We start from the raw sequence: 10,692 nt of genomic DNA on the forward strand, positions 1-10,692 counted from the left end.
TACATAATTGTTCATCCACAAAACATGAACTACTCAAATAGGCTATTGTTCGTGTGTGTGTGTGTGTGTGTGTGTGTGTGTGTGTGTGTGTGTGTGTGTGTGTGTGTGTGTGTGCGCGCGCGCGCGCGCGGGTGCGTGCGTGCGTGTGTGGGGGGTACTTCTCCAGTGCTGGAAAATCATGCTTGTGTTGTCAGGTGCCATAATGCTCGTTTTCAATAACCTATTTCAGGGAATAAATTGTATGAACTTGATATTGACATTTTGTATTTTGTTTACCTAAGTTTTGCACACATAATTCACCAAATAAATTAACTTTTTTTTCTGTACAATTTTACACAAAACATTTTGCCATGTGCAGCTTTTTGTAATCATGTAATCAGCAGCATAATGGTGATCAATTGGGAGGACCAAATTCTCATTTAGTGAAAAAGATCTCCAAGTGTACATGACATTTCATCATCCTACTAATAATTAACTATTGAATGTTTATATAAAAAAAAGCCTTAATACTTTTGAAATTTGATTTATTTTCTTCACTACAACATGTAGTTGGAACAGGATAATTACAATAGCAGCCATGCTTACAAATAAAAAAACAATACTTGACATGTAGTAATGCAACCAAAATACAAACTAAAAAGTGTAAAATTTTAAGCTCTCACCAGACTAACACATGCAGTGTTATTGCACATACTAATCTCTAAATGGCCTTTTGTAACATTTGGCAAAACAGACATCTATGATATATGTACTGTAGCATTGTAATGCTTCTCTTCTCCCCATTTGACTTCTGTGAATAGAAATATTATTATAATTCCCCTGTCATGTGTTAAGACTGAGTGGTGAGACTGACAGGAAAGCAGTTCAGTAATAAAAACAAATAAATAAAAAAACATAAGGCAGATTATCTGACTGTAGAAAATAACTGTTGATAATTTTGGTCAATACAAAAAAATGGAATAAAAAGTAAACTAAAGAAAGGTCATACATGACTGATATATTCTGAATAAACAGTTAAATATATCACATTTTGTTAAAATACATTAGTGTTTTTGTTAGCCACAGAAATAATCTATTTACATACACAGACTAAAATAACTAATGTAAATGTATCCTTATAAGACATGACCTGATGAGAATACACATGAATATTGCTTTGGTACACATAAATTCAAGATGATCATAAACCCGAAGAAAACTTAGGCAAACACAATGTGGTGTTCCAACTTTTAAACAGATGCAGGGCAACCCAACCATGCAGCAAGGCTAGGAATGTCCTTTATACAGCATGAGCATACTATGTATTAGGCTTAGAAACAAATGTGAGCTTGAGAAACGTAGGTGTAAAATGTGACTAGAGGGAGAAATTTGTACAGGTCACTAATGAATAATCATACATTGGTTCAAGTCAAAAGCCTATTTTCCAGAGTCTAAAGCTGCCTGAACATGATAGAATGCTGGGCTATTTGTACACAAGAGCAGAGGTTCCCAAACAATGGGTCGGGACCCATTTTTATGGGTTGTGAGTACATTTCCTACATTTCGACGCATTGTGACTTGTGAGTAGATAGGCTATTTTCACTATTTTTGAAAGAGGGCTTAAGCGATTAACTCATAATGTATTTTTTTTATTTTGGGTCCCGGGGTAGACACCACATTTATCTTTTGGGAGTTGAGCTGAAAAGTTTGGGAACCACTGCACTAGAGAGCACCGTTTGGCTCATGTAATGCAGCTTGGTTAGTAGAATAAAGTACAATATTGGCAACTTGCCCTGTAAAACGCTAAAGACGCATTTCAAAGTAAACAGAAAAGGTCCTCTGAGTCATAAAGTGTAACTATGTGTCAGTAGCAATAGTAGAGTTGAGAGCGCAGCCCCCTGAAGGTGTCATCGTCCTGGCCACTAGCCTGTTCTCCTTCAAACAGCATGGAGTCTGGAAGCAGTACACCCTCTAGTGGGTCTGGCTGGCAGAACTCCACTATGAACTCCTCTTCTGAGTTCAGTAGTATTTTTGACCATGCAGACAGGTCCAGGTTGGTCGCAATGCCACCGTACTCTTCAGGCAGGACTGAGCGGGGGATGTTATGGTGTAGGGAGCGGAGGTCAGAGCCATGGAGCATGTACTGTACAGTATGTGAAGACAACAATGCCACAGTGAGTGAGATAATTATTGGCATAATGAGCCATTTAGCAAAAGATATTCATTGGTCATACGAACACAAAGCACTACTTCAGACATTCTGGCAAATATATACAATTGTGTAGGTTTTGTGGGTTGAGTTCATGCCTCATATTCAAAGGGAGTATTCAGTGTAGAATTTTGCTCACTTTCAATGAAACACATTTCTATTCCTTTAACAGTACACAGTACTGTTAAAGTATCTCTCTCTCTCTCTCTACATCTATATATACTGTATATATATACACACAGTATAGTATATACTGTATATTATCGCTGTCAGGAAGAAACCTTGTATCTCCGTATATATAATTTATTTTTTCTGACTTAAATGTTTCAATTGTTAAAAAAAAAAAAAAACAATAAAAAGGTATTTTAAACATGTACACATTCACAAAGGTGATTAGTTTTACTGAACCTCAGAGACAAAATATTTATTTTGACAGAAAAGAGTCTAAATAAAGAAAGATACTCACCCTCTCTGCCATCTTTTCTTTCAGAAATGGCTTAATTATTGCAAAGATCCCTTTGAAGATTCTCGGCTCGTTAATTATGTTAACAGCCTTGATTCTGATTGGGAAGCCATCCTGTGGATAGGAGAGACAATAAGATCATTCACAATCAGTCACCTTATAAAGTCAATGCAAGCTTACATGGAGCGAAAAAGTGAAGCGAAAAAGCGTCTTTTAATTATTCGGAACGAGTCCGAATTTTGCGTATATTCGCCGGTGTGTAACCGCCTTTATTCCTTAAAGGAGTAGTTCACCCAAAAAATGACTTATTTTCTATCAATTGCACACCCCATGAAGCCTTGAATCCATGGATTTATTTGTGTTTTTGTTGCATTCCTAAGCTAATAATTTGATTCCTGTCTCCTACCGGCTAATGTATCCGGTAGGAGACACAAAGTAGATTCTTTGTGTCTCCTACCGGAAATACACCTGGGCATCAAATTATTGGCTTAGGAATGCGACAAAAACCAAAATAAATCCATGTATTCAAGGCTTCATGGGGTGTGCAATTGATAGAAAATAAATATTTTTTTGGGTGAACTCCTCCTTTAAAACTTTTTTTAAAGGAAGAAATTTAAAACATTCTTGTAAATTATTATCTTGAATAATTATAACTGGCGGGGGAAAGAAGATGAATTATAAAAATGTGTCTTGCTGTTGACAAAACACTAGCATTTAATTATACCAGTTTTAACCTGGTGTCCCTATTTTGAGCATGTAATTATAGATGAACATTTTCGACAATATTTATTAAATGTTTTTACATTTTCGGCACATGACACCGTTATACGTCAAAGTATAAATCAGTCATTAGTGGTTGCATAGTCATATGGGCCTCATTTACAAAGCGTGGGTACTTCAGCGCAAATAGTGTTTCCACGAGAATAGTCTGATTCACCCTTATTTTTTGTGCTGGGTACACTGAATATCATGTCCGCTGTCACGCACTCATATGTGCCACAAATCATGCGTAGCTGTAATTGGAATGCCTTATCATTCATTGCAAAATCAATTACAATAGTGCCAAACCTCAAATAAAATGTTTATGCTCCCAACATTAGTCATAACATAAAAGAAAAGAAAAAAGATGTCTGTTAAACCATCTATTGCTTGGATGCATATGGGCTTATAGACATGATGCAAATTCAATTCAAATTTTATTTTTCAGTTGGCGCATTTTAGAGCTGCATATAATTATGTCCCTCAATGTTTTTGCCTACAATTTGATGAAGATGCAGTCTGGATGAAATATGTGTCCATTCCCAATCCCAATGTAGGATATGATATGCTTTCCCGTCAGTGATCAATATAAAGCAATCATCTTTTTTTTCCTTCTCTACCTCAGCAAAGGTGAGCGATTCTTTAGTAGAATAGGCTTATATAATATCTTGCCATGCTTTATTAGCATATTATGTGTTCCAGTTATGTTAAACTTTGTAGTTTTTTTATACGTTTTTCTTCATTTACACACAAGAGCAATTTTCAATATTATTACTATATAGCAATATTTCATTCCGGTTCAGCGGATCCATCGCGCGAGGATCTCGCTTGCCAAATACACTGATCTACTTGTTGTCTGTCAAGGTGTTGCGACGCAAATCGTTGTAAGCTTGCAGATTTGTTCATTTTGCCCAATAACATCTTCATCTGCTTACCTGGAGGATGCTCACAACCTTCTTAGCTAGGAAGGGGCCTGGATTGGAGGCTTGCGACATGCCTACACCTGTATAGTCTGCTAAGATGACAACCCCATTCACTTGATTCTCTTCAGGCTGGATCAACTTCTCCAGAGTCAGATAAATGGCCCTCACATTATCAACGAAAGGATAATCGTTTGGTTTCCATTTTCCTGCAAGGAATTTTTATATTTAATATTTCATATTAATCTACAATCTGATTATTTGTTATTCTGTGTCCTTTCACACTATGTATGTATGAACTGTGTCAGTTGACCTGTGTCAAATGAATTAGTTTATTGTTGCGTTGCAGTGATTCTGACTTTTGATATTAGAGTATATAAATAATTATAATCAGGCTACTATTTAGTCAAACTAGTAGACAATATTTTAACACCAGCCTTTTTTTGAGAGAATGTGTGAGGGGAAGTGTGCTACTTCAAGGGATACATTGTAATACATCTATCACAAACAATTTTACTTGTAATGAGTTATATGACACAAACCTGGCCGAAGACACAGGATGTAACGTCCATTGGGGTCAGGATGTGGTAAGACAGTAAGAAACCCCAGGTCGAGCACGTGTTTCACGGTGGATGGCTTCAGGTCCTGGAACACCTCTGGCCAAGCCTTTCGACCCGCATGGTAATTGAGCAGCAGCTGCAGGGCACGATCGTAGTCAAACTTCCTGGCCCGCAGGAAGCGCAGGAGGAAGGCATCATCCAGCCTTGTCCTAAGATTCGGCTGGTCCTTCAGCATTACATGGGAAAAGATGGTTAAAGTACGTCCTCCAAAACCAAGCCAATGAGAAACAGTAACGCTAAAAGATGAACAATTCAATAAAAATTGTATGTTAACCACATTAACCCTGCCGACCCTATTGGGCAAACTTTTTAAATGTGTCAAAATGTGTAAACATTTTTTTTTAATGTTTTTTAAATAAACATAATTGTGTTGTGTTGTGTGTCAGTGTGTGATTATAAATCTATTCAAGGCAAACCTTCAGAATCATGTCTCTCAGTGCTTGAACATCACGCAGACGCCACTCCGGTTTCTCCTGGAGCTCCTCGCGGGCCTTGGCCACCAACTCGGGGGTCAGAGTGCAGGTGTAGATGTGCGGAGGAGGCTCAGGAAACCAGCTGTTGACAGCAGCAGCGCCTGATGGCTCCAGTTCCACTGATGGAGAGGTGAGATCAATGGACTCATGTTCATCGGCCATTGACTACCTGCGAGTTGCTGATTGGAGAATAACAGATGGGCAGTTATGCGGCAATGCACCGAGGTATAGACCAATTATTTGTTTACCAACATTGAGACTGGACGCACAGGTGATTGTTTCATGCAATCAATTCCCAACATAGTGTTTCGGGGTGCGCTGGTTCTAGTACATTCAACCTCCTCTTGTGTGTTGGCTAGTGACTGAGGCGCGTCCTAGCGAGTCATGACACAAGGTTTCACTTGGTGCCGGCCTGTGTGCGCATACTGGTTCTATCAGTGTGACGTCATCTGTAAAGGGGTCTATATAAAAAGATTATTCTAGGCCAAGGCCAAGGGTCTTCAACAGGGGAAGACCAGGGGGCCCGGGATCCCTAGGGGGTCCTCAGAGTTACTACAGGGGTCACCAAATATTTCTGTGATTTGAACTTTTTTCTTTTTTACTTTATTCTGAGGGCAACATTAACCTAAAATAGCAGATCTACAAGCTCACAAAACAACGTTGTGAGCTTGTAGATCGGCTATATTTTCTTAAAGAGGTTTGGTGTAGGGGGAAAAAACTTAAAAAAAGAGCAAACCAAGTACAGAGCCAAAGGTCAAGATTACTAAGTATTGAGAGTTAAGTGGTTAAATGTCTGAAATAAAATAAAATAAAAACATGAATTGACACAACACTGAAGATAGTGCTGTCAAACAAGTCTATGAAGCTATGAAATCTATGAAAAAGCTTGTATCTGCAACATAATTTTATACAATATGTAGTGTGGGTCCCTGCTTCATCTCTCTCTCAGCTAAGGGGTACTTTGGCCTGAAAAAACATTGAAGACCCCTGTTCTAGGCAGCGGCTCTTGGTCTTGGACGATCTATCAAATGTCATAATTTATAAGTCACCTTGGGTACAGTAAGGCTGATTAATTTAACGCAAACGTCCCCCAACAGTGTGCTAAAACAAGTGGAGGGGTCTGCAACTCTACAGTAATAATGTACATACATATTCACTTTATTTGACTTATTTGATGTGATTTAATAAACCTCAGCCCTGCCCCTATGAATCACACCGATCTAAACAGACTGACCGATCAACGAACAGCGATGCGACAACAATAAATCTAACGTTTAAGTATTAAGAGTTACCAACCCGAATGGGCGTTTAGTAAGTGATCTTCTAATACAAATCCAGACGACATTTATTAGCACCCATTTGACTTTTGGTAAAAAACCTGAAAAGGACCGAAGGAAAAGTGTCATAGAAATAACCACCAATCTGTCAGGAAAATCCTCCTATCATCAGTTCCGGGGTATGGAGGAACGGCGGCCTCTCTGTGGCCAATCTGTATCACGTGATACACCACCAGCGTTGCCATGTCGGCTTATTATAAGCCACTTTGGGCTTCTTTTTCTGTAAAGTTGCTTGTAAACATTGGTAGTTGCGAGTTGCGTTTTTTTGGGGCTTGTTTCTAATGTGTGCAAGCTTATTTAGGCTTGCTTCCAATCCAACCACTGTTTTTTTTTTAAACCAGTGGTTCCCAAATATTTTTCATGAATGTTTTGTGCCAGGGAGCATGTGTGGTGTTAGAATGTATAACGCACTGACTTTTTTTGTCTTTTTTTATTGTGCTCTTTTCCTCTAAGCACCTTAACGTCCATATGTATATCATGCACAGTATAAGTATAACATGCACAGTATACATACATTGCTGCTATGCTCAGGCACCTTAGTTTTTTATTATCTCAGGTACTTTGTAAATATGTAGATAACTTGTCTGGCCTTCTGTTGCTCTCTTGTTTTGATCTCCTTCCCACTTGCCCCCCACCCCCTCTTCTTCTCCCCCCCCCCCTCTTCTTTCTATGGAAACTAACGTTGCGATGGGAACGATGTACAAAAACGAATTTCACCCACTTTTTTTACCTTGTAAACCTGTGATGTGACAATAAAACTGATTCTGATTCTGATTCTGAATGTTTAAAAAAGCATTCCAAATATTCCACATTTTATTTCAAGATATTTTTATTTATTTTTTAATAGCACCTCTACAAAGTACAAACAAGCTCACAACTCCTCGTTGCATATAGGTTTAAAATGCTCATGTGGCCTAGTTGCTTCTTTTGGGCTTGTTTTCCTAGACCTGGTTGCTTATTTCTCTCACAAAATATGGCAACGCTGTCCACCACAGAATCAGAATCAGAATCAGTTTTATTGTCACATCACAGGTTTACAAGGTAAAGAAGTGGGTGAAATTCGTTTTTGTACATCGTTCCCATCGCAACGTTAATTTCCATAGAAAGAAGAGGGGGGGGGGGGGGGGCAAGTGGGAAGGAGATCAAAACAAGAGAGCAACAGAAGGCCAGACAAGTTATCTACATATTTACAAAGTACCTGAGATAATAAAAAACTAAGGTGCCTGAGCATAGCAGCAATGTATGTATACTGTGCATGTTATACTTATACTGTGCATGATATACATATGGACGTTAAGGTGCTTAGAGAAAAAAAAGCACAATAAAAAAGACAAAAAAGTCAGTGCGTTATACATGGGATTAAGGTGCAAAAGGTCAGTGCGTGTCCACCTAGGGTGGACTGACCCTAGTATAATCCGCAAGTAGCTCCATGAGGGAGTGCAGCAAAAAAGTCATTTGTACCTGGTGTAGTCCACAGGTGTGTCCGAGGGGGAGCTAAGTCCAAGTCATTGTCCCTGGTATAATCCACAGGTGTGTTCAGGAAGAGCCAGAAAGGTTTTGCACCGCCTGCTGTCAGGCTGCCGAGCAAGGCTTATGCCTCATTCAGCATCCTGACAGCAGCTGGATTAAAACTACACCAGTACCTGGTGGTGGAACTCTTGATACTGCGGTAGAGCCCCTTGCCCGGTCGCGGTCGTTGTAGGGGTTTGAACAGTCTGTGACTTGGGTGGTGCTTGTCCTTGATGATGCGCTTGGCTTTGACCACGCACCGCTTTTTGTACAGTTCCTGGAGCGCTGGGAGCTCGATTCCCATTATCCGCTCTGCCGATCGCACTACTCGCTGTAGGCTGGTCTTTTCTCGGGCAGTGCAGTTCCCGTACCAGGCCGTGACACAGCCTGTTAGGATGCCTTCAACCGAACTGTTGTAATACAGCCTGAGGATGCGACGTCCTACTCCGAGCTTCTTCAGGCGGCGGAGCCAGTACAGTCGCTGCTGAGCCTTTTTCCTCACGTGTGTGGTGTGCGTCTCCCATTTGAGGTCCTCCTCGATGTGTACTCCGAGGAACTTGAACTCGCTGACCCTTTCCACTGCAGCACCGTCGATGAGGATGGGCGCATGGTCTCTCCGCGGCCTCCTGAAGTCCACGATCAGTTCTTTGGTCTTGTCGACGTTAAGAGAGAGGTTGTTCTCCCTGCACCAGCGTGCCAGTGAGTTGATCTCCTCTCTATAGTCAGACTCGTCGTTGTTGACGATTCGGCCTATCACTGTCGTGTCGTCCGCGTACTTTATGATGGTGTTGGAGACATGTGTGGCTGTGCAGTCATACGTGTACAGGGAGTAGAGGAGAGGGCTCAGCACGCATCCCTGGGGTGCTCCGGTGTTGAGGGTCAGGGGGTCGGATGTGATGCTGCCCATTCTCACCACCTGATGTCGGTTGGACAAGAAGTCCTGTATCCAGTAGAACGCGACGCATGCCAAAGACTAGCAATTTAAATAACAATAAACTGTTTCTTTGTTTCCCTTTTTTATTTGCGTTAGTCAACAGCTTGTTAGACACCCTCACACTTTCTGACTGTTTTACTCTGTGTAAGATTTTAGACAGTGTTGTTGTTTGGCCATGGAGAACCAGCAGATGGCGGTATTGTACCAACATGGACCCAGTGGTGTAAAGTAAGTAAGTACATGTAGGCCTACTTAAGTACTGTAGTACCATTTTAAGGTACTTTTACTTTACTGGAGTATTTCCAATTTTCTATACTTTTACTTATACCCCACTACATCTCAGAGGCAAACATTGTACTTGTTATTCCACTGCAGTTATTTGTAATCTTTAGTTACTAGTTACTTTGTAGATTTAGAAAATATACAAAATATACATGAACCACTTCAGCCCTATATACATTTTGTCCATTTGACAATCAACAACCGATCTACAAGCTACACTACAGTACATTTGTATATCAATGCTTTTGTACTTTTACTCAAGTAGATTTTGAATTCTGGACTTTTACTTGTAACAGAGCAGTTACTTTTACTTAAGGTAAAAATGAGAGTACTTTTCCCACCACTGCATGGCTACTACTACCTCTTGCAACACTGCCTGCACGTGAAACCGCTCACATAATCTGGCACACAGGTATCATATTTGCAGCTTTAAAATGAAAGTGATTGCAAGTCACACGTGGGCTCTTGATTGCTCACTACTTGCTTTAGTTAGTATGCACACGTTGATAAAATGCTAGTATGCTTATAGCCTGAAGGAATGGCACTTTAGTGAAGTGGGCCCGGTGCAGATCTAGCTATAACTTTGTTTTAAGAATTACATTTGATTAAGTATCCTTAAGTATAATTGTACCTCCAAACCATAGCTAGTGTAAAGTAAATCTATTTTCCATAATTCTATGATTCAAAATACATTTTGGTGTAGCCTATTGTTATTATTATTATTATTATTATTATTATTATTATTATTATTATTATTATTATTATTATTATTATTATAAACTAAATACAGGCTATCACATCAATCATAAATGATTTCCCCAAAGATTTCTGTCTGTCTATCTTGTGTTTTAGGAACCACGGTGGAAGGCCCAGTTCTCTCAAGTGTCCAGTTCTCCTAATACCACCTGAAGCCAGGTATCTATATGTGCTTCATAACGTGTAACAAATTGTGTCATGCTATCTATGTACAGTAAGAGTGCATGAAGTAGACATTGCCACATTGCCAGAACCTTTCCACTTGGTACTCTCTCTCTCTCTCTCTCTCTCTCTCTCTCGCTCTCTCGCTCTCTCTCTCTCTCTCTCTCTGTTTCTAAAATCACTGCTATCTATGACTTTATGACAGTTTATCAGTCTGAAGCAACATAGTCTTACACTATCATTGACCAAGCAATACTGCCACGTTGGACCTATTACACACACACACACA

General features: G+C 39.8%; 1 protein-coding gene across 2 annotated transcripts; it reads right to left on the reverse strand.

Annotated features, from left to right (window-relative positions):
• Positions 1-519: 519 nt before the first annotated feature.
• Positions 520-6,897, reverse strand: ttpal (tocopherol (alpha) transfer protein-like). 2 transcript variants are annotated; one of them, XM_080445500.1, is made up of 6 exons: positions 6,842-6,897; positions 5,367-5,602; positions 4,873-5,116; positions 4,346-4,539; positions 2,655-2,765; positions 520-2,122 (listed from the first exon to the last, which is right to left on the reverse strand). In XM_080445500.1, the coding sequence occupies exons 2-6, from the start codon at positions 5,583-5,585 to the stop codon at positions 1,844-1,846; spliced, it is 1,047 nt and encodes a 348-aa protein (XP_080301626.1). In that variant the 5' UTR covers positions 5,586-5,602; positions 6,842-6,897; the 3' UTR covers positions 520-1,843. The 2 variants fall into 2 exon arrangements, with proteins under 2 accessions (XP_080301626.1, XP_080301625.1); XM_080445499.1 differs by having other exon boundaries at positions 6,720-6,871.
• Between the last annotated feature and the right edge of the window lie 3,795 nt (positions 6,898-10,692).

Source organism: Gymnoscopelus braueri, assembly GCF_963280865.1.
Source record: "Gymnoscopelus braueri genome assembly, chromosome: 12".
Taxonomy (NCBI): Eukaryota; Metazoa; Chordata; class Actinopteri; order Myctophiformes; family Myctophidae; genus Gymnoscopelus; species Gymnoscopelus braueri.

Coding starts and splice junctions, on each gene's coding strand:
- ttpal (XM_080445500.1), bottom strand. CDS start 5,585: ATGGCCGATGAACATGAGTCCATTGATCTCACCTCTCCATCAGTGGAA. Junction 5,117..5,366: donor TGAGAGACATGATTCTGAAG/GTTTGCCTTGAA, acceptor GTAATGCTGAAG/GACCAGCCGAATCTTAGGAC. Junction 2,123..2,654: donor AAGAAAAGATGGCAGAGAGG/GTGAGTATCTTT, acceptor CATACTGTACAG/TACATGCTCCATGGCTCTGA.